The sequence below is a fragment of the Crocodylus siamensis genome, chromosome 1, assembly GCF_052110815.1.
Source record: "Crocodylus siamensis isolate JL-2025a chromosome 1, ASM5211081v1, whole genome shotgun sequence".
Classification (NCBI taxonomy): Eukaryota; Metazoa; Chordata; order Crocodylia; family Crocodylidae; genus Crocodylus; species Crocodylus siamensis.
In genome coordinates, this window is record NC_143395.1 from 166,332,253 (window position 1) to 166,359,533 (window position 27,281).

At 44.0% G+C, this 27,281-nt stretch overlaps 1 protein-coding gene and 1 long non-coding RNA gene across 8 annotated transcripts in view; one reads left to right on the forward strand and one right to left on the reverse strand.

Moving 5' to 3' along the window:
* Positions 1-18,988, forward strand: part of SUSD4 (sushi domain containing 4) — a 142,701-nt gene extending 123,713 nt beyond the window's left edge. For 2 of the 5 annotated variants that reach the window (XM_090048182.1, XM_090048160.1), the window contains exons 6-9: positions 9,379-9,570; positions 11,277-11,421; positions 14,954-15,339; positions 17,537-17,690. In XM_090048182.1, coding sequence (XP_089904308.1) covers positions 9,379-9,570; positions 11,277-11,421; positions 14,954-15,339; positions 17,537-17,586 — 773 coding nt within the window. In that variant the 3' untranslated portion in view covers positions 17,587-17,690. Of the gene's footprint in view, positions 1-9,378; positions 9,571-11,276; positions 11,422-14,953; positions 15,340-17,536; positions 17,774-18,039 lie in introns of those variants that run through there. The other 3 variants (XM_090048174.1, XM_090048191.1, XM_090048168.1) reach the window with 3 other exon arrangements.
* LOC149873617 (uncharacterized) overlaps positions 1-22,303 on the reverse strand; it is a 32,551-nt gene extending 10,248 nt beyond the window's left edge. Inside the window, exons 1-3 of one of the 3 annotated variants that reach the window (XR_016442458.1) lie at positions 20,231-22,303; positions 17,523-17,599; positions 2,813-2,941 (exon numbers count right to left, since the gene is read on the reverse strand). This is a non-coding gene — a long non-coding RNA (uncharacterized LOC149873617). Of the gene's footprint in view, positions 2,942-17,522; positions 17,600-20,230 lie in introns of all 3 variants that reach the window. The other 2 variants (XR_016442454.1, XR_016442451.1) reach the window with 2 other exon arrangements.
* Between the last annotated feature and the right edge of the window lie 4,978 nt (positions 22,304-27,281).

The following is a 27,281-nucleotide window of genomic DNA, read 5'->3' on the forward strand; positions in this document are numbered from 1 at the left end:
GCTGTGGCTAATTTTGGGGTGGCTGCAACCCCTACCCCATAGTCCCACTCCTGTAGGTCCCTGTGGTAAGGGAGGGGCAGGCGCTGCACAGCTGGGTGGAGCCCATGCCTGGGACAGCATGGGGGTTGTGTGCTCCCGGATCTGCATGCGGGGTGGGCTGGGGCCTGGGCTGAGCTGTGCCCTTCCCAGTGGGGGCAGGCTGCGCTTGGGTGGGCGGTGGTGCTGGCAGGGTGCTACAGAAAGGGTTGCAGCCCCCCCTCACAATGCCAGTATCACCCAACCCTGGTGCAACCCAGCCCGGCTCCCATCGGAAAGAGCCCAGTGCAGCCCTGGCCTCGGCCCACCTCATGCCATTCTGCCCCACACGCAGATCTGGGGGTGCACACCTTCTATGTCCTCTCAGGGTGCGCATAGTGGAGGGGCTGAATGGGGAGAGAGCTTGCACACAGCTGCTGCCACTGCCACTACCACTGGCAGATGGCTGAGGGTGGCAGCCTGACAGCCAGTCAAGAGAGCAAGCTGGGGTGGGGGGTGGGGAGGTGCCACGATGTGCCACATGGGACCGGTAGTTCCTGGTGTGCCCCTCCCCTTCCCCCATATAAGGGTTGAACATGCCAAGGGAGACTCCATCGCTGCACCACAAGGCATGCTCCATCTCCGCCCGCCCACCCACCCACAGGTACCCCCAAAGACCTTTCTAAGTACCCCTGGGGGTATGCATACCCCAGTTCACAACCCCTGGCTTAGAGGTTATGATCCTGTCTGGATTTCAGCCCTTGCTCTTAGGATTCTTTTTGTATTTTTCATAAGCCAGTCAATGCTAAAAAGCCAGAAATAACCCTGGCAGCAAAGACCCATATTCATCCCTCTTCTCGGGGAGAGTGCTATAACCACTAAGCTACAGAGTCAGAATCCTCTGGTTTGTTCATTTGACCCCATGTTCTTGTATGCTCAGTTGCCCACTGGCCCTGCTCCAGCAGTAGGGGTGGGAAGTCCTTTCATCTAGACCATTCTATAGCCAGCTCTTCAGGATAGGAAAAATGTCTCAGGTCTCCCACTTTTTGTGCAAGCGCCCCAATGTGCAGGCTGTGGGGCAGTATTTTATCACCTGCTCCTAGGTGCAGAAATCATTAGGCTGCTATCCTTAAATGTGTTACTAAGCATTATGAATTTCAACCCAACAGAGGTGTCTAATGAACTGAATGAGTCAGGTCTCTAAGCTTCCATGAAAAGTGGCAGTTCTGTGTATACTGCCCTACTCTAGATGTCTTTGGGCTTTCAGAGTCTGCCTTTCATTCTTTGTGCTGAATGCTTTTAGGTACAGTGGACTAAGGTGCTTCTCTCCATTGACAGGATGGAGATCCTCCGCTCCCATCTTGATTAAACTGAATTGCCCTCTAGAGCAATTCTAATCCTAGGTGTTACAATGCCTTAAGTGGAGACACTTAAGAACCCAATTTAGATCCTAGCAATCTAATAAACTGACTTTTATTAATTAGATTGCTTAAAACCCTTGAGGCTTTTCATTTGTTCATGCTAATGCAAATTTCTGGCATACTCCTAGGAGAAAAATCCTCTCTGTGGCAGATTCTAATCCCTGTCTCCCTTTATTTGAACGTGACTCTGTATGCATTGTAGTCATCCCTGCACTGGATTGTGTTAAAATGAGTTACATGTGCATGAGGTTACAGTTAAAGCTTTGTGGTGTAGTGCCAGTGTGAAAAATAGGTTGATAGTTATTTTTATAGTGGCAGGGTCTGTCAGACACACTTAATTACATGCTCTGTGGATAGGTGAAAGAATAATTCCCTAGCTGTGCATTTCCTTTGTTTTAGGGGTTTGGCAGTGCAGTGGTGGCATTGCAGGACCCATGGCTGGTGGCTAGGGAAGAGTCCTTAATAACATTATTGATAAGAGCAGCAGGGAATGGCACAAACAACATTTTTCTTTCTGTTTATAAGTTACCTTTGGAAATCTCATTTTTCACATTGTACAGCTGTGTATGCTGTGCCCTGAGGTAACTACCTTCAGTAGTATATTTAGACAATACTTCATTGTATCAGGAACCTGAGGCCCCCAGATGTTTTGGAGCCATCCTAAATGAGTGGAGTGAGGCATGCATATAGTACTGCCTTTGTGAAATCCTGATGTAGGGCAGAAAAGGCATCTTTACCTGCCATTCTTGGGGTTGGTCTGTGATGTTTAGGGTATCTGGGATGAGGCAACCCTTCACTTCGGCAAGAATAGAATGGAACATATATCTTGTTCCATGGTTCTCCTGTCTTGTGGCCAGCTAATATATTGCCAGCATTGGCCTTTAAAGGGTCACCTCTTTTCTGTGGGGTAAAGAGAAAAGGGATGGGAAAAAACATAATGGTCTAGTGTGAAGATAAACGGAATGATTTTAGTACACAGTCTCCTGAACGTTGCTCTCAGAGAAGCATGACTCCATGTTTTAGGAAGTAGATTAGATTGTATTAAGTAGCTCCTTCTCATTTCCCACACCTGATGAGCACAACAGCCATGCTGACCCAACTGAGTTTGTGAAACAAATAATGCCTTTCACTCAGTGGGTACTCAGTGGCCACTAATGGGATGAAAAGCATCCAGGGGTTTAATGGAACATATGCTTTGAAGACTGAAGGCTATGGTGAACTATTATAAAATGAACTGCACCATCAGAAAATCATTATTCAGTTTTAGTCACCTTGAAACTAATATTATATTTACTTAGCTTTCCCATTACCACCTGCTTCCCTTTAACTCCGGAGAAGGAGTTTGGCTGACAATATAGTAGCAAATTGGCACTAACATCAGTTTAGTGAACCTGAAGTTCTGTTGCCTTTCTGGTAGACAAGGAGACTTGGGCTGCACACTGAAGAGGCGTACAGATGGCTGGTATCCGGCTGACTGGTATGAGTTTAAGTGTGGCACTATGTATCTGAGAATGACAAACAAGAGAGGTAAAAGGGGATCTCTCATTCTCTTCTTTTGTGCACAGCTGCGGTATGCTTCACAGGAATACCAGGTTTTTCCATATCAAACTGTACTGGCTTCATCACAAAGGCTCACCATTAAAGTAATGAGAAGGGTCGTGCACTGCGTTCAGAATGATATTTATATTTTTGAAGTGCATCTATGTTTTGATGATGGCCTCCTGTGTCAAATGCTGAAAATCTAGCCATGTGCTGGGATCTTCTGAAGCTACCCCAGCAGTGATAGAGAGTAGAATGGTTGCCATTTCAGAGAATATGGGCTACTAGCTCCAGGGGCAGCAGCAGTCCAGAGGACCACTAGCTCCAGTAATTCACAGGCCCAAAATGGGCTTCTAAATTAAGTCTTTAGTCCAAAATGCACTGTGTCAAGAAAATAGGTTGCTTGTATTGCTAGTGCCATATGTTGAAGCCAAGACAAAGCTTGTATAGCTTGTCCAACACCCACCATCCTGAAAGTTAAACCTACTAGGCAGGATGAAAAATAGCTGTGTGGTTTCATCCTTTGCAGATTAAGGTATGGAACTGCGGTGCATTGTGATTAATTGTAATGCACTATCAGCTTCCTCTTTAGTTATTTTAAAAGGTAACATCAGTGTCTCTTGTTTCACCATTAAGGTTAATTGTATTTATGTCAATGCCAAGAATCTCCCCTACAGTTAGCATTGTGCACAGTTCAGTACTACAGCATTATCTGAAATCCACTTGTTCATAATGAGCAGGAAGCTTTTCTGAGGGAATACTCTGCCCCTCTGTAGAATCTAAGTAGTAAGTGGCTTCGCCCTGTAACCCCTGCCACTTTCCAAGGCCTGGTATCAGGGATATGGTCATAGTGCTGACTGCTATGATGAACTGAATGGCAGGGTAGCCTGCAGGGAACTGTGGAGAGTGCCACAAGTCAGAGGAGCCTGTTGGTGTAAAGCTACCTCTGCGCCTCCCTTTTTTGTGGGTTATGTGTATGCCATGGTGTTTCCATCAGGAGATGTAGCACATAATCTTGTTCTAGGTAATTGACAGTGCCACACTGAAAAGGAATGCAATTTTAGTGCTCAGCCTAGGCTTATGTCCAGCTTAGTTGTGTTCTTGTTGTTTCTCTCAACAGATAATAACCATGATTCAGACTAACAAGGAGAGGGGCATAATTTGGGCCTTTCTTGATAGCACTGAAAATTACTATTTTTGCTCTCTCTACACACACTCTCACATTCACGTTCTGTCTCTCACACACACACACACACACACACACGCACATTCTCTCTCTCTTTCTCTCATATGCATGTGCACACGTGTATTTTCACACTCACATGTGAGCATACTCACATTTTCACATGCACGCACACATGCGCACACATACAGAATAGGTTAGACCCCTGGCTCTCTATAACTTGAATTAATTTAGTGTCGCCCTGATTGAGAATCACTGAGGTATAATCTAAATTCAGAAAAGTTATGGAGGGGTTTGTTGAGGCTAAAAAGGCTGCTGCCAGGTGAGAGTGGTGGGGGCAGGACCTCATCCTCCTGTGTCCTGCTCTTTCCATTGCCTGCCCTCTCCCTGCCATGGTCTGTATTGGAGGGAACAAGGGTGGCCCCCAGTAAGGCTGCTCCTCCAGGGACTTGTACAGCAGCATGGAAGGAGCATAGCCCTGTGTATTGCCTGTGGGAGAACATAGTGCTCAGAGCATGGGGGTAGATGGCACAGGGGCTTTCAGAGTGCAGGGGGACAGCAGCAGCAGCCCTCTGAGGAGCACTCAGGGGTGCTGTTTGTCTGAAGGATGCTGGGGCAGGCATGGGGTGCTGTACTTACTTTATAGCACTTTATCATACAGGAGCTCTGTACTACAGCACTCAGAAAAGGATCTGGTGGCACCCCAGGGTATCGTGGAACCCTGGTTGAGAATCACTGGATTAGAAAGTAAAATTCAAGGGCCCAGTGCCTGAAAACACTTCACTAGTTGACAGCTCCTGTGTGTGTTTATACTGCACACACTGTAAACAAGAACATCTATTTTCATTTTTTTCTGTAGAAATATCTAACTTAAATGGATGCTTTGCTCATAGCTAGCATAGGTGAAGCTTTAGAAGGGCTTGATTCTCAAGGCTTTATGCACGTCCAAAATGTTACTGAGCTGTCATTATCCCTTACTGAAATCAATGGAGAGTAGGGAGGCTTGATTTATCTCTGTTAAGAGCCTGGAGCTCCTGCTGTCATTAAGAACAGTTGTGGAAGGCTATCAGATTAAATGGAGAACACATCCCTTAGGCTTCATTGACCAGCTGTAGTACTGAGCATCCCGGGGGGGGGGAGACAGACAGACAGACATGGGGGTTGTTATGGTTCTATTGGTGACTGTCAACTGAGGTGCTGCTAAATTCAGAAAAATTATGGAGGGGCACCTTCAGGTTAACAAGGTTGAGAACCACTGTTATACAGACATATTTGTTCTTTCGGCTATTGGGGGAAAGATGGGTGTTTGGTTAATGAGTCAACTGAAAAACACCCAGCAAATCATCCAAACTGAGAATAAACCTCCTACCATCTGTGAGCATTGCCAGAAGGACTGAATTCTCAGGAGATGCAGGAAGGCAAGGGTCTTTAGACAAAGGTAATTTGATCAAGGCTATCCAGTGTGGCATACTGCAAAATCAGCAGCAGATAAGACATGCATTACACACATGACTGAAGAGCTTCCTAGTTAAGAACTGAGAACCTCGAACTGGCATTTTTAAACTCCAGTTTGCAGAAAAGATGGTGATTTTAGATTCTCCAAGCTGAAGATTGTAATTTCAGTAATAAATCCTAACAGAATTATGAAATTATAGACGTGAATAAATCTATTGATGTTACAATTAAAAATATTACACATTAAAAATAATAACTTATTAAAAATACCCTTTCCAAGTAACACCACAGATCTGTAAAGCTAAAAGAATCTTTGAAGTGGAATAGAATTGTCTCTGTTTGTTTATTTTGCACATTTCTCTCATCTTAGAGGATGAAAATAGATTTTTCCACCTCATTTTTGTTTGTTTTAATTAGTTTGTGGTCAATTTCATTTTGTGACTTATGCATCAACACAAGGCTGAAATCTGGATTGCAAACATAAGGGATATTTGTTTGTTTGTTTGGGTTTTTTTTGGATGTCCATTGGAATGCTTAATTTTAAATGTCTTGATTGGTGTTAAGTTTGGTAAACTAACTTTGGGGCCATATTTGATCTGACAGTGCCTTTTAAGCTGTGTAACCAATGTGTGTGTGGTATGTGAGAGTTTGCAGGAAACAGATTTTGAAAAGCTACAAAGATCCACCGGATTCCAATTATAATTAAGTATTCATAGGGTGTGCTTACACATGCATTTAAGCATGACTAAATTTAATGTGCATTAAGCTAATTTTTATTAAGTGGTTTTTTGTTTTGTTTTGTTTTTTTAGTTGGTGTCTACACATGCATGGAGTTGGCACTAAATTTAATGCACTTGGCACTAAAGTTAATGACAAATCCCTGAAGCTCTGCCATGTGTCCCTAGTGGGTGAGCAGACCTATCACTAAAGTTAGTGCCAGGTCACTTCTACATGTGCATTAATGTGCTTTAACTAATCATGCCTAATCATGCATTTGCAGGTATCAAATTTAGGTGCAGTTAGCCTAATTTCACCATTTTAATGCACATTAACGCGTCTTATATAGTTTAGTGTCTGATCCTGTGTGGATCTGAGTGATCCCCTGTTCATTGGAAGCCAAAGGTGTTCAGCAGCTTTAGGAAAAGGCCTGTTACAATAGTGCTGTTTTTATTACTCTTGCAAGTATTGACAACAAATGTGCTGATAAAAGAACTGGTAATATGACCAGTTGCTCAATCCTCAATAACTGAGTGATTTTAAAGGGCTGCTTGTAATGTAGTTTGTTTGATTTGAAAATGGCTCTGAGAAGTTGAGGGTTATTGATTACACTATCAACAGCTCACATGGCAAGCTCAAATCTAAACACTGGCCTGCATGGGTTCCATGCACTTCCTTCAGTGCTGAGGATTTCTTAGACTGGATTAGCATAAAATTCATTAGTGAGGCAGGCCGGAAGTAAGGGAAAAACCCTCTTGAGTAACCAAAGTAAAAACAGAGTAGTGAATTAACCCACTCATTTTCAAACCAACTCCATTCTTTCCCCATCTGTTGCTCATAATGAGTATTTAATAAATAGCCATTGGCAGCAAGAGTGCTTAAAATAGATTTGTGTCATTTTACGTATACCACAGACAAATTTTCTACACAGACAAAAAGAGAATTGTTTGCAGAAACAGAGAGGCAGCTTCAATGTGAGAGATTCCCTTGAAATGTGAAGAATAACCGTGGCGGTGATACCAGCGTCAGTTTTCTTATAAAGAAACTAGAGCACATTAAGATTAATGCCCCTGTTTTTAGAGCTTAATAAAAGATATCTCCCATTATAAGCAAGTTGTGACAGCATCATATCTGAGTCTAAAATGTATTGTTTTTAATCTTGCTGTTGAAAAATGACTTCTTACTGGGCTTACTTAGAATACTAGAAGACTGGTGCTTTAATCTTTTTCATTTGAAAGATTGATTTAGTCCCTAATGTCATTAATAGCCTGGGGACTCGTGTCTGGAGAAGCAGCAGGTGGTATTGGCAGAGATTAGAAATTTGTTTCTCAAAGCAGTCACTCTCTGTGATAAGAAGCCTTTTTATTTTGCTTATTGGTGGAATTGTGCTAGGTATTGACACATCTTCGGCAGTGTGTTGTAACTTGCAAGGCTTGCCTTGAACCCAACTGCAGAGAAGTCCATATGGCAAGGGGGAAAAGGAAGATGAAAATGAAAGTAGGTAAGAAAATATGCCAGATCTCATGGTAGTGGTCTAGAATTGTAGCTTTCATAGGTTTATACAGTGACGGTTTATTGGCCCTGGGGAGAGAAAGCATTTTCACTTGCCATCTTGATGCCCCTTTGAGGAATTGTTCTCGAGAAAAAAGTAAAGCTCTTCAGAATTCTTGTTGACTTCCTCATAAATCAGTCCTGTTTCCCATGGGTTCAGTCCACTTGCAAAGTATGCAGAGCATTGCTTTTTGTGTGAATTAGTTAATATTAAGTCTTGCCAGTAAAAATGCAAATAAGACCATCTCTCTAGAGCCAGGGGGATAGACAATGCTACACATAATAATCAGACTCTCCTAAAGGCTTGTTTAATGACTTGGTTTTGGGAAGGAAGCGGTAGATTTATTTTTTATACTGCTGAAATATATTATTCGAGTATCAAGATTCAGAGAACCAACTGAATTGTGATTTCTGGGGAGATTCTGTTTAGAGAAATGGCATTTTCATTATTTAAATCAATGCAGTAAGTCTTCGCTGCATAAAAGGCATGAAATAAACACAGCAGCCTGTAGATGGGGCACTGATCTAGTTTATTACTGTTTTTGAAGGGAAATAAATTGACCCGTTCAACTAATTCAGATACTTCAGACTCTTGTTTCAATGTGTAGCCATTTTATAAAACAAAACAGCAGCCAAGTTTTGCTGTAGCTTGGAAACACTACCTAATAGTGATCAATTATTATTCTCTATTACACAAAAAACATCTTTGAGTGCGTTCAGCAACTGCTTATTTGCTAGAGAATGTTCCTTCAGTCATTCAGTTTATTGAACAAACTGCATTTTCTGTTTATTTTCATGTCTTTTTAAAACGTATATATAAAACATTTATCCCATAACCATTGTAGTACCCTTTATTAACACAGGGCTAGAATGCATAATCATTACCTTTAATACCATGTTTCATAAGCAGGCCCATTGAAGTCAGAGGCAGTATTCACAAAGTAAGGTGGTACTGTGTAAAGATGTCATATTCTGACACCAATTTTAAAATAATACACTTTAGAGTGCTAAGTAATGCTGTCTGTCCTATATCTGTCACAGCACGTGCAGCTGCTTTCATAGCAGAAGATATCTAAGACTGTAATTAATGCATGTAATGCATTTAATAATGTTAAGAATATATGCATAAATGGGACTGTAGTGCTGAGTTCTGGATGCCTAATCGAAAGAATCACTTGACACAGAAAGAGATTGTGTGATGCTGGTTTTCTGCCTTTAATTCTGGCTCACATCTACATATTCATACATCCTACTCCTCTCTTTCCTACCCTCCCCACTGCACACAGGGCAAGAGATAACAAGCATTCCTAGTCAGAATACAGGCTACTGACAGCATTTGGTAGCATATAAGGGTGCTTGTCTGGGGTTCCGTTATACAGGTAGTCTGAATTTAGTACTACAGGGTATCGTGTTAAATCTGTGCACTGAAGTTATTCCATATAGTCCAGGTACTTTGGTGATTTTTTTTGCCTCTTTTTTTTTTTCTTTTTGCCCAAGTTTGTCCACTACCTCCGATGGTGACTCATGGAGACTATATATGCCATCCGCGGCCTTGTGAACGTTACAACCATGGAACTGTGGTCGAGTTCTATTGTGATCCTGGTTACAGTCTCACCAATGATTACAAATACATCACCTGCCAGTCTGGAGAATGGTTTCCCTCATATCAAGTATACTGTGTCAAAACAGGTAAAAAATAATGCTAAAGGAACCATTTCTGACCTTTTACAAAACCAGAATAATCCCAGAATGACACTGCCTATTGAACTCTTGTCTCGTGATTAAATTTTACAAGGGAAACACTGGGTTCCAGTTTCTCCCCAGGGAAATAATCCAGGACCTCCTGTCACAGCTGAATGTCCTAACTCGCTGATTCTCAGCACGGGTGCCATGAGATCCTTTTGGAGTGCCACAGAATGCTATGCAATGTTAATACTGTTAGGTGCGCAAACGTAATTCACAAGACAAACCTAACAATTTCAAATAAGACTCTATAGCATTAAAAACATTCTGAGCCATTGTGAGCTTTATGAGTTCTTTGCAACAGAAAAATTTGCAAATTTAAATATTGAGTGAAAACTAAGGGCTGGCATTTTTGAGGGGGGCCCTGAGTTTAGAAAGGTTAAGAACCACTGCCCTAACTCAGACTATGGAGGCTGGCTCCTTTTTGCTCACTTCTCCTTTTGGCCCCTTCAGTCTTTCATTCTTTGCTGCACAGTGGCCCTGCAACAATAGGAGGCATGTAGTGTGCCCCATACAGCCTAACCTATAGTCTAGGAATTCTCAACCTATTGCGGCACCCCACTGTGCTTTGAGATCCTATCAAGGCTGATGTAGGCTGCCATGCTAAGTTACCACTGGTAGATGTGCAGGTAGGATTCACGAGAGATTTCAAATTGGAATCCATAGTGTTAAAACTACTCTGACCTGCTGGGGTCTTTCTGAGTATTTTTATAGATTTCATAGACATTAGGGCTGGAAGGGACCTCATAAGATCATTGGGTCCAGCCCCCTGCCCAAGGGGCAGGAAATCAGCCAGGGTCAAAGGACGGCAGCAAGATAAGCATCCAAATGTTTCTTAAAAGTGTCCAGAGTAGGTGCTTGCACCACCTCTGGGGGAAGTCTGTTCCAGGCCTTGGGGGCTTCAACAGTAAAGAAGTTTTTCAACAGAAGAATGGCTCTCCTATTTTTCTTTAATCAAAAATCAAATGAAAACTTAGATTTGACATTTTCCAAGGGATGCCTTGAGTCTAAAAAGGTTGAGAACTACTGCTAAGGCAATTTTTTTGCAGGTGGAAGAAATAGATTTGAACTGTAGCTGAGGGAGGCCTTAAATACAGAAGTGTCCTGGGGAAGTGTTCTAACCATGGGCTGAGTCAGCTGCTTCTTCACCCGTGTTTTATGAAGACTGAACTGCATAGTTCTTTCAGAGAACAGTTGTAGGCACCTACCCTCTGGCTTCTGGGCTGTTGCTCCCAAGTGGATGGAGGCATTTATGTTGCATCCCTGACAGAGGTACCTAAGCACCATGGCAGGGTTTTCAGACATGTCCCTGTGCTGGATATTGGTTGACTCCAGGTGGCTGCCTGCTCAGCATGTAGATTGTTAGATCTCCTTTACGAGGCACCTAACTCCCCGTGCATTGTGTAGGGAGTCTAGGCACCTAGCTTGGGGTTTTGGATTCTACTCTGAGGGCCAGGTGCCTAAGCTTAAGGAACTGCCGTGCCTAACTCTGTAGTAACTTGTGTTCTTTACTGAACTTAGCCCTCTCTCCCCATAGGTATTGTAGGTCTCTTATCCTGATTGGGGCCTCTGCCTTCTACTGCCTTGTAAATATGAGATAATAGCAAGAATAATAATCTAATGCAATTGTTTTGTTTCCTTCTTTGTTTCAGAGCAAACATGGCCAAATACACAGGAAACCCTCTTGACTACATGGAAAATAGTTGCATTTACTGCTACCAGTGTTTTATTAGTGCTTCTGTTGGTTATTCTAGCCAGGATGTTCCAGACCAAATTTAAGGCACATTTCCTTCCAAGGTTTGTATGTTTTGCTCCCTAGAGGCTGAACACTTGAATTTAGCTCTTGCACTGAATATTCCTTGGAGAGGACACAAAATGATAGGTGATTCTTGCAAATACCCTTTTTTTCTTGCATTAACAATAAAAAACAGAAAGGAAAAATTCAGCCTGTATGGAGGCACTGCTAGAATTCTACAGTACTTCTATGTTTCTCTGGGACAAGAATCAGTGGCATCATTTGTTGGATTTATTATGGGGCTGATTACAACTCTGTTATTGAGAGTTTGGGGACTTTGACATAAGCCCCCATATCTGACCTAACCATTCACTTTAAAATGTCAGTTTTCAGGAATTGGGTGAATAGGCTCTTTTAAATACTGCATTTTATAACATAATACACCCCCAAGATAAAATACACACCTTGTTTTTGACAAGCAGAATGGGAAAAAAGTGTTTTCCTTGAAAATACGGGCAAGTAGCAGTAACTGAGTAGCAGCAGCTAGGGAGCTTAGCTTGGTCACTGTGCAACTCCATTTGTAGCATTACTTTCACCTTCTGCAGAAACTTAAGATACAGATGCAGTAATAACTGTATTTTCTCACTTACAATACACACCCCAATTTCTAGTGTTGACTTTTGGGAAGAGGGCACATGTTGTATGTGAGAAAATATGGTTTATTGGGCTTAGTAGTGTAAGAGCGTAAGTGAATGTCTTTGTCCCAATGGAAATCTTTGTGTGAAAATTCTGTTGGAAGTTTCTTTTCCTAGTTCTGGCCAGCCTGTGGCATGGGCTGCCTTTGTGTATGGCACACAGCAGATCAGAGAAGGGACAGGCAGCACAGTGGCAAATAGGGCATGGAGCAGAAAGTAAAGCAGAAAGTCAGGCAGGGAGCCCAGGTCAAGAAGCAGAAGGAGGAGCAGCAGATCAAGTATGGGAAAGGGATCAGAGGGGCACCCAGGAAGGGTGTGAGCAGGTATCTTTTACAGTGCTTCCCTACAGGGTTACAGATCACCAAGTCATTCAGCAAGGAGCCACCTATAGGTGACCAACAGCAAAGGCTATGCCAAGGGTGTGTCTGAACTCCTAGTCCTTCCCAGAGCTTAGGTATCTGACTCAGGTCTGCAAGAAAGGAGCCATTAAGCCAAGATCCAGACATCCCAGTATTAACTGCAGTCTAGGGGTAGAAACATGTGCCCAGGGCACAGGTGATCTGCACTGTAAGCTTATCTCACCCAGAGAGAATTCATACCCACCCCTCCCACTCCCAAAAAGAGTGCACTGAGAGTCAGACTGTGAAGCCACCTGACCCTGCCTGGGTCATAGCTTTGTTGTCGGGGCAGTGCTCTGGATAATGGGAAGTGTGGATTTGACTCCCCTGATGGTGAGGAGGGTCTGTAACCCAGGCCTCCCACTTCCTAGACAAGTGTTCTACACCAAAGGTGCTCAACCCCCAGTCCATGAGCCAGATGTGGTCCGCAGAGCCATGTCATTCAGCCAGTGGGTTCTCCATGGGTCTGAAAATTTGGCAGTGGGGGTTTGGTAGCAGCATTTATTGTCACTCCCTTGCTGCCAAATTTATGGATCCATGGGAAGCCTGGTGGGCTGGATAATGTGGCCCTGAGCACTGGATTGGACACACAAGGCTGGGGTGGCACAGGGCCTGATCCAGGCACTGATCCCATGAGAGTTCTGGCCAGTGGACCACCTCTGCACCACTCACCTGGCCCACAGGGCTAAAAGGTTGAGCAGCACTGCTCTACACCATTGGGCGAAAAGTGAGCATGTCTTCCTGCTCTGATTGGTATTAAGCAGTATGCTTGCTTTCAGCATCAGACATTTTTGTGAGGCATGTTTTGACTTTGCCAGAGGGATCAGGGGCTTAGACAAAGTTAGGCACCTGCCAGTATTGATTTGGATTACAACAGAGGTTAGGTAAGAGGGAGGTGGCTGGGTGGGTGGCTGAACTGTGTTGTTTTTGAGGAAATGTAATATCCCAGTCTAGACACTGGGGGAACTTCCAGGCCAGAAGGGAGGCACCTAATGAATCTTGGTGCCTCCAATGTTGTAGCTGCTGGAACATGTCCAGTTTGGCTGACTCTCTGTTATTTAGGTACTTAAATGTATCCCCTTACATGCCATCATGATCTATTAGGACAATACGGAAATTCTTTATTGTCATACCTGGGTTTAGACTTGTTCCTGGTTCCCAAGTCTCTGCTTAATCTCTTAGGTAAGATACCTATCTGTCTTTTTTTTCTCTCTCTCTTGAGTTTTGTCTTTCCATCGTTTATAGCAGGGGTGTGAAACTCATCTGTCCCCATGGGTCAGATGAGAGTCACTGGACCATGTTCAGACCAACCCCTGTGCTGCATGTGGTGTCTGGGCTGGGTCTAGCCCCCCTGCACTGCATGTAGCACACACCAACCCTGCTTCAGGGTTTGCACTGCACACAGCATGAAGGCTGGACCCACCATACTATATAACACAAAGGGTCTGTGCACCCCATGTGGCACTCTACTGGACCAGCCCTGCCTGCCAGCTACAAGGCCAAGCTGGATCGGGTGCTAAGCTGTTTACATGCACCAGAGCCCACACACAGAGCTGGTCCACATTCAGCCTATGCCACATGCTGCCCCCCTGTGCTGTGTGTAATGCCAGATCCAGCCCTGCACACGTGCCACATGCAGTGCACGGGGCTGGTGCATACCCACAGGCCATGTTTGACACCCCTGATTTATAGTAATGAGAGATAGGAAAGACGCATATTAGGAATACTAATATGTCCTCCTGCAGGTGGAGGGGCATGGTTATATACATAAATTAGAGCCATTAGCTTTAAGAGGCTGCAGCAGTGACAGGCCTCATGGCCTATATACCTCCAACCTGCTAAAATAAGTTTCTCTCCTCCTCTTCCTCTTTCAGATGTTCCATATGCTACAAGCACATGGGACTAAATTCTTTCCTGGTGGGCTTCCATTGTTGACTGTTGTTAGCCATTTTTTTAGATTAACAGACCTAAAATATAAAACCTAAAATGGATTTTAAAAAAATATCTTCCTACTAGTTGGGGGAAAATGGTCTTCCTTCCAGACTAAGGGCAGCTATAGGCTCACAAAATCAAGCCCAAAGTTTGGTCATCCAGTGCTAACGAGCTCAGTATGATTTTGCATTGTGCTGCAAGTCTTTTGCTCCAAGGATTCACACACTTTGAATTGACTCACCCCATCTGTGACAATATATCCCTGATAATTTTCATGCATGAGATAGGAAAGAATGTTCTTTATCTCTGCCATGCACCTGTTTTTCTTCCTCTCTCCACACCATGCCTTAGTTTACCAGTTTTGTTTATCTCATCGTAACAAATTGCACATTAGTATCAGCCTGAATGGATTTCTGCATCTCTATGAAGCAAACATTCCTGTGAATATTAATGAACCTGTAGCTCCATTTCACATGATTAGAAAATGTTGTACTCAGTGGCGTTTGTCAGCTGAAGATGCTATTGAAGCATTTGAAGCCTTCATGATAATCTATCTGCATTTGATGTAGAGGTGCCCAGGAGAATTCCACCAGTGACCCTGACTTCGTGGTAGTGAACGGTGTTCCTGTCATGTTACCTTCCTACGACGAAGCTGTGAGCAGTGGTTTGGACAGCTTGGCCCCAGGATACTACTCATCTTCTTCTGGGCAGGGGCATGTTTTGCAGACAGAAGATCAGAACCCTCCTGCTTATCCAGGCACAGCAGATACACTCACATTGCCTAGTGAATTTGAGACCTGTGACAGCATATCAGGCTCCTCTGAACTTCTCCAAAGTTTATATTCATCTTCTGTGTGCCAAATGGGAGTGCACCCTGTTTCAGATAGAACTGATGTGATCAATAGTGCCACCAGGGAGGCTGCATCCTCAAGTCCAAGTATCGATATTGCAGATGGTAAGTTTTGCTTTGATATGATAGTAGGATGTGTGTTGAAGGCAGTTGTCCAGAAATACACAAGCCATATGTTGTGCTTCAAGGCAAGGCCCCATAGCCAATCTTGTTTTCTGTGTCTGTTTATATTCATGTCATTTATACTTTTTTTTTCAGAACAAATTCTTCACTGTTCTTTGGGCTTTTTATAGACTCCTAGCTAGGCTTGATTCTCCAGCAGTGGGATGGAGACAAATCTTTCTCCCCATAGCACACAGTGGTAGCTGTGTCACTTCAAGGAGAGCAGTGACAGATGGATGTGAACAGCAGTGGATACACCTGTGATGTCTCCTCTCTTCCCCTTGCATTACTGATCTGCCCAGCTTGGTTCCATGAAGTCCCTTTCATGAGTCCCTTAAATCCTTCCCATTTGACTCCTTTACAGGCCAAAGCACGCTCAGCTATTATGAGTGATTGTACGTTAACAAATTGGTCCTGTCTGTATGTATAGCACAGAAATTCTTGAGCATCTAATGCAATTTTTCCCTCTTCTTTTGTCTTGACAAATCCCTACTACAAATATTAGGGAGCCCAGACTAATTGTTCACTCTAGCAATTGGGTACATATCACTCCCTCTTGCCAGAACCAAGTTACAAGGACTTGCATCAAGATGCTGAGAGGGTAAGTGGTATAAACACAGTCACTTGAAATTTTAGGCCCTGGCCATGTAAATGTTCATAGAATCATAGAAGTAGGGTCGGAAGGGACCTTGTAGATCTTCAAGTCCGACCCCCCGCCTGGGCGGGAGAAAAGACTGGACTCAAATGAGTCCAGCCAGGTAGTCATCAAGCCTCTTCTTAAAGACCCCCAGGGTAGGAGCCAGCACCACTTCCCTAGGAAGTTGGTTCCAGCTCCTAGCCACCCTAACCATGAAGTAGTTCTTGCGGATGTCTAATCTAAATGTACTCTCTAACAACTTGTGTCCATTGTTCCTTGTCATGCCAGGGGGCGCTAGGGGAAACAGTGTCTCTCCTAAACCCTTCTGGTCCCCCCTAGTGAGTTTATAGACAGTCACCAGGTTCCCCCTCAGCCTTCTCTTGTGAAGGCTGAACAGGTTCAGGTCCCGCAGTCTTTCATTGTAGGGTCTGCCCTGTAGTCCCCGGATCATGCGGGTGGCCCTCCTCTGGACCCTTTCAATGTTGTCCACATCCCTCCTGAAGTGGGGCACACAGAACTGGACCCAGTACTCCAGCTGCTGCCTGACCAGCATCGCATAGAGGGGGAGGATCACCTGAGGACCTCCCTGGCTCTACCTGAGATGCACCTGTGGATGCGTGACAAGGTGCGGTTAGCCCTGCCAACCGTGACCTCGCATTATTGGCCCATGTTCATCTTGGAGTTGGTAATGACTCCAAGATCCCTTTCTGCCTCCGTGCTCTCAGGAAGGGAGTTTCCCATTCTATAAGTGTTCTGCTGGTTTCTACTGCCTAAGTGCAGCACCCTGCACTTGTCAGTATTGAAACACATCCTGTTTATGTCAGCCCACTCCTGTAACCTATCCAGATCTTGTTGCAGTCTTTCCCTCCCTGCTAGCGTGCTCACTTCACCCCAAATTTTCGTATCATCAGCGAATTTAAACAGGTTGCAATTCACCCCGTCATTCAAATCACTAATAAAAAAATTGAACAAGCGCAGGCCCCAGGACTGAGCCCTGGGGGACTCCACTGCCCACTTCCCCCCAAGTCGAATATGACCCGTCCACCACCACCCTCTGAGTACGACCCTTCAGCCAGTCTGCAATCCATCTGACTGTGTAGGCATCAATGCCACAGTTGCCTAGTTTTTTAATAAGGATGGGATGGGAGACAGTGTCAAAGGCCTTGCTGAAGTCTAGAAAGACTACGTCCATGGCAACACCTGCATCCATTGCCTTTGTGACCTTTTCAGACACTGGAACACAAAATAAGATGAATGTTTCCAGGAGGCTGATTTTTTTTTTTGAAGGTAGCAATGTCATGTGCTCTTGTTTACTTGTATATAACTCATAAATATGTATTATTGTTGCTGTTTTGTTGTTGTTGTCATTGCTGCTAAGTGACCATGTAGGTGTATTTCCTAGAGCAGAAAAATTGATGATCCCCTACCTTGAGGTTTCAGTCTTGCATTTGATAGTTAGCAAGGCTCTGTCTGGATCTAGTGTTCTTACCTCCATTTTTCTAGTTATAGAACTGAAGCCTGATGTGCTGATCCTGTCATGGGCTCCTTGTTGATAGAAGAGTCTTCCTGTACAAAATTCATTGCAGGACTGAAGCCAAATTTAAACAGGATGTAAGGGCAAGAGATTCCAAGGGGGAAGGAAAGGTGGTTGTAATGCCAGTAAGTCTGTGGCTACTTGATGAGGGCTAATGCATGGAGGTAGTAAAGGGTATAGAGTAAGCTTGAGTTTTATAGGGGGGGTTTTCGTGTATCTTTTGAAGTTTACAATGGATGCTTTAATTGTCTGCTTTCCTCTAGGTGTTCTGTTAGAAGCGAGGGGGGACTAGTATGAGAATATGCTGCCAAAATTATTCATAATTGCAGACTGTCATATTGCTTGTTTGCAAACTGTGTAGAACTGTATAGCTGTGTGAGATAGTATGCACAAAGCAAGTAAAAGGGGGTCCCTGCCACAAGACAATTACAGTCTTAGATCAATAATTCTCTTTTTTTCCTTTGTATTCTAGAAATTCCATTGATGGAAGAGGACCCTTAACCTGCAGAGGATTTGCTCCTGATGTGATTACACTTTGGGGGAAATGAATCCCACGCGTGTACACACACACACACACACACACACACACACGTGTGTGTATACATATAAAGACTGTTTAATGATTTGGGGGAGGGTATTTTTCCTTCATATCAATCTTCCACATGATGATGCTACCTGATTGCGTGCACATCTTAATCTACAGTGAGGTTAACAGTGTCAGCAATTCACAAGCAGCTCTATAAAATGAATCCTGGGGATTTGATGAGACCAGACACAGAAAGAGCTATGGAATTTGGAATTGAAATGGATGAACCTCTGCATCTCAGCAAGTCATATGTCTCTGTAGAAACACCACTGGATTTTAATACTAACTGCCTCATGAAAGCATGTCACATTACATACATTTGCTTTAACTCTCTGCAGACCCAGTTTATGAAGCTTCGTAAGTTTTTTGTTTTGTTTTGTTTTATTTTTTTAATAGTGTGGAAATCCAAACAAAAAAAGGGGCAAGATCCTCTTTGATTTTCCTATATTAACCAGGTTTATAAGAGGAAGCTTTGGATTTAATTCTTGGTTCTTGGTGACTTTATTCCTGATCATGACTGCAGAAAACATAACAGCAAAGATGGGACTCAATGACTTTGACAGTATGATAATGAAGAATATATATCTCTCTATATATAAACTGTTGAAAGAAGAAAAACAAAACAAAAGAAAGGGACAGGCTCCAGTTCAGATAATGATCTGATATTTTTTTTTCAAAAAAGTAAATTAGAATTTATATCATATATAACATTCAAGATAAAGTATGACTATTTGTATTTATGCAACACTTCTGTGGTTATATTGCATTTGATAAATCCTGTTATACAAAGAATAATATAGTACGTTTTACAATAAAAAAATAATGGTCTGGGAAATGTTGAAATACTGCCCTCTTTTCAACATTTCTGACATCATCCCTTACAAGTCTAAATAGTGGAGTAGTCTACAGTCATAGTCCAAAGCACTGAAGTATCCTTACTTTGTATGGTAGCGTTCTGGGCTATTACTGTAGAATACCAGACTACTTTTTAATAAAATAAAGGATACTTCAGCACGGTATTTCAGTGCTTTTCTCAGCCACCAGCCTGCCTCCAACTGACCTTTGAAGAGCTTGTTCCTAACCAAATGCTCTGCTACCTTTTTAGCTTCCATGCGGTAGAAGTTGAAAGGAAGCAACAAGGCACTGTCAGCTTAAATGCACATATAGCTTAAAAATTCATTGTGCACGCAACAATGCCTAAACAGGATGGCTTCCTTTAAGAGCATTGCACACAGGCCTGTCATGCTGCTTGTGGCTCTTCACTTCTCTGTTTCGAGCTGGAGCACTGCCTAATCCCCTCAGACAAATCCTGTGTTAATGTTACACTCTTACACTAGGATGGGATAGACGTTACTTGTCAGGAATGTTCCTCACTGTTTCACCTGGCTTTGAATACTGAGCAAATTTTCCATCTCATTTCTTTGGTATTGTGCAAATGAACTATACAAATGTGTTAAATTTACAGTTTGTTAAGCAATAACTAACCATTATCTCAGATGATACAGATTGTCCTTTTCTGTGGGCTAATTCAAACAAAGTAAGAAATGTGGGGACAGCTTTTGAATCCAGCTACTGGAGTAAAAGGCATGTTTCTTTTGATATCAACAGTGTCACCTTGGATTGCTGGTTTTTATAATATTTATTTGCATTGTGATAGTGTCCTGAGGCCCCCATTCATGGATCTGGGCTCTGTTGCATTAGGTACAGTACACACCAATAAGAAAGAGATTGGCTCTGCCCTGAAGAGTTCATGATCTAAGATTATGCCATGACATACAAGTGGATTCAAGGAACAGCCAGATGTAACACAATTTAATAATGCAAGAATTTTTGTTCTAATCTCAGTTACTCCATGTGCTTCATTATTTTCTATAATTAGCATAACTGAGATCAGAATCTAGAGCATGATATTGAAAGGTAAGACACATGCAGTATTATCTTCCATTGTTGCTTGAAAGTGATCTGTAAATTGTTTTGATAAAGTTCCTTCAGTTGCTTCATACCTGTGAGATTTCCCCCATAGTCAATCCCATATAGATATTCAGTATATAATTAGCTTAAATATTTCTTCCCCTACCTCACACTAGGTCTCATTATATTGAGTTGTGTTTGTGTTGCCAATTCCTGGTCCAGTTTGCCAACTGAGCATTCATTATTTGATGTGATACCAACCATGGAAGACCTGTGGTGCATAGGATCAGTTAAGTGATTTGCATTTTATAATATTATTGCACAAATTCACAAAATATTAAACAGATTCCAATTACCCTGTAAAATATAGTAACATTTGTACTCACTGCTGTCCACAGTCTTGTGGGTTAACAGGCTGTGAAATCTGAGTCCTTGTGAAATTTCACATCTCCTCTATGTTTATTTCTGCTTGGTTAATGTGTGTCTAGCCACTCTGATGTTTACCTTGCTGTGCACGTTGCATTGCAGTCAATTTACCTAGATGGCCAAAATAGGCGTCTCAAAATGGGTAATTTATGAAATGTGTATGGAGAGTCGCGATTTATTTGGCCATTCTTTTTTCTGTAGAATTGCAGAATTAGGAAGAATGCATCAAAATATGCATAAGTGAAAGTTGCCTATTAGTCTATAGGCAACCATGTAGGAGTATTATGCTGTATTAAATGTGATCTGCAGAGGAAAAACTGATAGGGTTTGTACCCTTGTTTGTTTTCTTTGATGTATAGGGCAGCCTGAGATGGTTTCCTTTGGTTGGTTGGTTGGTTGCTTGTTGCTTATTTGAAGGGTTTGGCAAACCTCTTCATTGTTTGCACCACAGTTAAACTGTCAAGACTGTTCAATAGAGCTGTTGAGAATTCCCCTTTGGAAATCCAGATCTTGCCTACTCTTATTTGTCTCTTGGAAAATTCTTTAGGTGGCTGGAGAACTATACAGAAGTTTTGCCATGGAAGGGACTCCAGGCTGGGAGGAGATACTTTTTTAAGATGGTTTAAAAATCTAGGTTTTTCATGTTGAAAAGGTATTAACAAAAACACATGAAAAAAGCTCTTTGTTAAAGATTCAGCACCCAAGTGCCTTCAGTTAAAAGTGAAGAGCTTGTGTATCGCAATTCTGAGATCTCCAGAGTTCTCCTGCAAAACCTAGAGGCTAGGGACAGAAATTTCACATAAATCAGTTTAAGTGATCAGAAACTGGTTTCAACCTGTAACAGAACAGAAGTTTGGTGCACATAAACCAGTTTCAAAATGGCTGAAACTGATTTAAGATACTGCATTTAACCAGGCTTATCTGACTTAACTGGTTTAGGTCAAACAGGTTTATGAAATTTCTGTCCCAAATCCTCTTCCTGGTTCAAGTTAAATCATAGTCCCCCAGCATTTTGCAGCCCTGGGCTGGGCTGTCTGCTCCAGAGAGCAGGGCTGGCCCTGCCCCTCTGCTGCTTACCTGGAGCAGTGAGGGCTGGCTAACTGCCCTCCCCCGGCAAACCCCTGCTTGGGTCTGGGACCAGGGAGGGGGATTCAATTTCCGTTCCACCAACATGGAGCAGAACAGAGCAGAGCTGCCCTGCCCTGCCTTGCCTTGCTTAGTGCTGGCTGCAGCTGTGGACTAAAAATCCCAAAGGCACCTGGAAGCAGGAAGAGGAAGTGATGAGCAACTGCAGAGTCTTGCTGCTATGACTCTGGTCTGCAAATCCCAGAGGGGGCAGTAGGAAGAGGAAGTGAACACATAGTTCATCTTAGCTGCGAGCCAGAGAGCCGTGCTTTAGTGCCCCTCGGCTTCTGGCTTGAGTCCCTGCAGGCATGTGGTTGCATTTCCTGAATCAAAAATGAATGCCTGTTCATTTGTTTATTGATTCAATCTTTGCAGCAAAGACTGAATCAATTCAGCGTTGGGCTTTTTGACTGTCTGTCTTGAGCAAGAATGGGCACCTCAACCCTCACAGTGGCCATGTGAGCACAGTCCCCACCTCCTCCCCACTCCGTTGCCCAAAGTTACATGCATAATTCTAGGGGTGCACCAGTGAAGATTTTTGGGTCTGATACTCATGGTCAATTATTAACCAGCCATATTGTCTGATACCAATCCAATCGCCAATATGCAGCTCAGGAACTTGGAGAGAAGCATCTGGTTGGTAAGTCTATTGCGGGGGGGAAAAGGTGTGGGGGAGGGAAGAAGCGTGGAATGGTTGATCAAGGCCCTAACAGTGAGGGAGGAAGGGAGTGGGGCTGGGGTTGGGGCAGGCACTGCACAGCTGGGGTAGCAGGGGGCACCTGCAGCTGTGCGCACCCCCCAAGGAGGAATGGGGGGGAACATGCCCCCTGGATCTGTGTGCACAGTGAGGGCGGACTGCCTGCTGCATGCTCAGGGCCAGAGACTGTGCTGGGCTCTTCCTGGAAGGGGGGCTGGGCTGGGGCTGCACTCAGGCTGGGAGAGGGCAGGGTGGGCAGTCATGGCACTAGGAGAGGGGGCTACAGCCACCCAAAATTGGCTGTAGCTCCCCCCTGCAGCGCCATTGCTTCCCACCCCACCCCCACCCATCCCAAGCACAGCCCCAGCCCAGCCCTCCTGCTGGGAAGAACCCAGCACAGCCTCCAGCCCTGAGTGCAAAGCGGGCAGACTGCCCTTGTTCCATGCACAGAATCCACCATGCCACCCCTAGGGTGCATGCAGCAGCAGGAACCACCCTGTGGACAAGCTGCCCATGGCTTCCTCCTGTGCCCTGCCCCCTCCCAGCTGGGCTGCCCTTGCCCCAGCCCCAGCCCCAGCCCCAGTCCTACTCCCTGCCTCCCTCACCACAGGACCCTCGATCTGCCCCCACCCCAATTCTCTCCCCCCCCTTATCCCACTGTCCCCCAACAGACTTAACACCCAGACGCTGCTCTCCAAGCTGCCAGGCTGCACTCTTGACCACATGCATGCTGTGGTTGCACGCAAGCATGCAGCATTTATCGCCAACATTATCAGCCACATCAGGCAAAACAAGCCGATTGCCAATTAATGTCAATTTTTTCCTTTTATCAGTGCCAATACAATATGGACTGATGTATTAGCACATCTCTACATAATTCCTCCCTCCCATCCTGCTGCTGCAATGCACCCTCCACCTCTGCAGAGGGTACCTCTCCACCATTGCACCATGCAGATACAGTTTCCGCTGTTCCCTTCCCCCTACACATGCCCCTGTACTCACCCTCAGCTCCCTATGTCATTCTGCCCTGCCACCCTGATGCACAGGCAGGAAGCAGCAGCCTGAGGAAAGAGCTTAAACACAGAAACTGGCTGCTGCTGCACCTGAAGCAATGTGGGGATAGAGTCGAGGCCAGGCAGACCCTGGGGACCACAACTTAACCCCATGGCCTGTAGGCCAGCAGTTGAACAGCCCTCTTTAGACATTCTTCTCAGGTCATCATTTAGCAACCACTGTTACAGTGGTTAGGAAGCTGGGATCTCTGGAATCATTGTTAGGTTTCACTACTGTATTTTGTAAAACCACATAATATTTTAAATTAATGTTGGCTGACCCATGTAACAAATGCTTGAATGCCTCCAGTATATCACATGCATCCAAGGATGGTGTCCTCATGATGCTGAACATCAAGGGACTGAAGAAAAATTAAATTAATGCTTAACTAACCTCTTTTCAGGAGATCCCAGAGTATCCCTGATGTTTAGCGCATGGGATAAATGCATAAATCAGCATTTGTTATTTTGTTGTAGTGGAGGGAATTTTGAAAAAACGATCCTGTGCTCACCTGCAGAGACAGCATCCGTTCTGAAATCTAGCCAGTTTCACAAGCTGTTTCAGCTAGTTCCAGGTGTCCCAGCTACTCCAGAATCGCTCTGTCAGCTTTATAGGCTAAGAATGGGTACCTTCCTATTTTTTAAAGTAGTGTAACTAAGGGGGAGAAGGGGGAACCAGGACACCAGCCCCAGGTGTGACGTAAGGGGGAAAGCAAGACCCAAAAATAGAACTGCTATCCCACGTATCACTGATGTCCCGTTATGCCTTTCATTTTTTCTCTTCTGCTACTGTGTGAAAGACTCACTTGCAAACCTTCTCTTCAGTGATGGAACGGACTGTACAAAAAATGCTGTCATACGAAGACAGAGTGCCACATTATTGTCATTTGTTACTAGTCCCCATAGGCATTATTAAAAAGTTCCAGGTAGAAGTGTAATTTCTTTTAATGGACTGTGTCTCTTTAAGGATTTGGGGTTACTCGCATTGTGACATACATTGGTATCAAAGCTGTAACTAATGGGCTAGCCTTTAACACTGAAGTATGAACAAGTGGTCCAACAGGTTTGATCAGAAGAATGTACATAGGGGTGTTTGGCTAATTCTCAGATGTATTTAGAAGCGCCACAGATGCACTGGCTCAGAGCAAACAGGAGAAATAGCTGTGTGCTTGATCTATCTTTTCATTTCAGTCCATTTTCAGCATGATCTGTTAGTATGGCAATATATCCTGTGCACTGTCTCCTGACCTATTAGCTGTTTCCTTGATACTCATGCCAGGGCTGTTCCCCATTACAACAATGGAAGTGTTCCATATAACTTTGCTAAATGGGCTGGGTTCTGGTAAAAGCTGCTTCCTTGGAGGGAGGGTTCCCGCATCACATTACTGCTACTGCTCTTGGCGTCTTTGTTGGCACACTCAGCAGAGGACTGAAGGGATCATGGAAACTTACACACTCTGCTTCCATGGACTCTGTGGCCAATGGATAGTGAAGGAAAATAGTGAAGGTGGCATTGCTGCCACCTATGCTTCAGGTATTCTGATGCCTTCAATCCCCAGGCCTGTCATCATCAATACTAGATCTATACACAGACATATGCATGTGCGCACACACACATGAACACACACTCTTCTCTGCATGCCGCACTTTAGACACCGTAAAGAGGTCTGACTGCAGGAAAATGCTGGGTGCTTACTCTCTTACGATCAGGCCCACTAAGGGAGCACAACTGGGCACTCAAAAACTGAGTTACTTTTCAAAATTTTAGCAATTGCTAATATTACTGGGAGGGTCTACAGTACACAGCAGGACAATCCAGCCATGTCCTTTCTCTTGCTTTCCCAGTAATTTCTTAATATGAGGATGACTCGTTTCTAGCGAAACAGTGGCAGAGCACTTTCCTGTTGCTTTATCTGCTTCACATCCACCTTCTTGCCAAAATTAGGCTAGATGAGTTTTCTATTGCTGCTCATTTCCATCAGCTTCTTCTTTCAGTGCAGGGCTGGCTGCATGCCATCCCAGTCTTATGCCACTGAGGCCAGGTATATGAATCTTACCACCTGCTGTTCTCTCTGGGGTGTTTACTGTTCTCACTGCTGTTCCCTCAATTATCTCTTTGGCAGTACTTTGCTAGTCATGATGATCTCACTGCTGCTCAGGGCTTAGTTTTAATGCCATAGCAACTGATTAACTTTTTTTGGAACAGTATCTTCCTCTTCACAAGGTACCTAGGGCAAGGAAAAGGTACTTTCAGTACTGTCCTGCATACCTGGAACATTATTACTGCATTTCAGAAGTAGTTGGCACTTGGGATTCCCTGGTGCTGAGCAGTTTGTATTCCAAAGGCATCTTGTAGTGTTGTAAAACCGTGTTTTCGTTCTTGTGGGATGGGGAGCGCATTACCAGGCACACTAGGCAGTCCTGAATCCAGGCTGTTAAAACAAGCTCCCTTACCTGTGGGGTACCCTTAATGGTCTATGTCCACTCAGTGTATTTACTTTATAGAGCTCTTATTTCCTGCTATTTAAAATACAGTTTAAAAAATAAACCCGCAGCAGCCAAGAGGGAGGAACTGTTACAATCAAATGTTCCACTAGGAGGAAACCAACCAATGTGCTTGAGCCTGCAAGTGTCTGAGTGCTTTCTTCTAGGTGCAGAGCACTCTCAATACCCAGTGACACAGAGGGGAGCTGGGAGCAGTCGGCACCCTTCAGTCATGGATGTTGCCAAACGTCAGTCCTCCAGGTACTGGGACCACAGGGTAAGCAAATTAAGAGCCTTAATTTTCCTAACCTGGAGCCTGGGGTTTTCCTAACTAACCCATAATTAGATCCAAATGAAATTCAAAGGACCAGATTGTGCCCAGACTTACACTTTGTGTGATCTGTTGAGGTTAATGGGGTGCATTGTAATACTTTGTGCTTTACACTGCAGTTCAGTGCAAACAATTAACCACAGACTTGAGAGTGCTTTAGGGTACTAGTGGCTATGTAGCACTAAGGACCAGATTTATGAAGGTATTTGGTTGCCTGAAGATGTGAAAGTAAGGATCTATCCTGCTGAGCACTTTTGAAAGTGCATTTGGTAACTTTCTGCATCTTCAGGTGAGTTAGTAGTATTAAAAGTCAGGCACTGTTATGAGTGAACTCTGTACTTCTTGTGGTCATCTCTGTGTCACAGTATAGGGCAGCCCTTAACTTGGCACTTTCAGCAATACAATGATAATTGGATATAAGGTCAGACCTGGCCAATTTGAGACATGATACCATTCACTGCTGAACATACAATTTTCTGCAGTCTGGGTGCATTTACACATGCAATTAATGGACAGCAATAAACTCAGGTGCAATTCACGCTGGAATTTGTTCCTCCCGGGTACCACATTTGCACGTGTCCAGAACCTCAGCATGTTGAGCCAATGTGGAGCAGCCCTGGTTGGGAGGGGACTCAAGAGGTCAGTCTGCCAGCCTGGGGCTGCTCCGACCTGACTCAACATGCTAAAGAAGCACAAGGGTGCTTCAGTGGAGCTAGCCAGCAAGCAGCCCCAGCCAGGCCTATCAGCATCTACAAGTGTTTTACAGTGGAATAAATAACTCTGCCATAGGATAGTACTTGTGTCTGGCAGTACTATCCTATGGGGGAGTTAATTACTTTACTCTGGCCTAATAGGTCTGCACATGTAGACAGTGATATTTTTACTGTGGAGCTAAATAGTCAGCTCCAAAGTAAACATCTCATGTAGATGCACTCTGTTTGTGTGTCACTGTTACTGCTTGTTTGATAAACTAGATGTTACAATCCTCAGTGAAAATGGTATGCATTCATTGCAGTCCATGGATGAACTGGCCTCCCCATTCAGTGGCTTTTTAAAAATTCCTTTCCCTGCTGCTGTTTTTCACATCAGCTGTGCCCAGAAA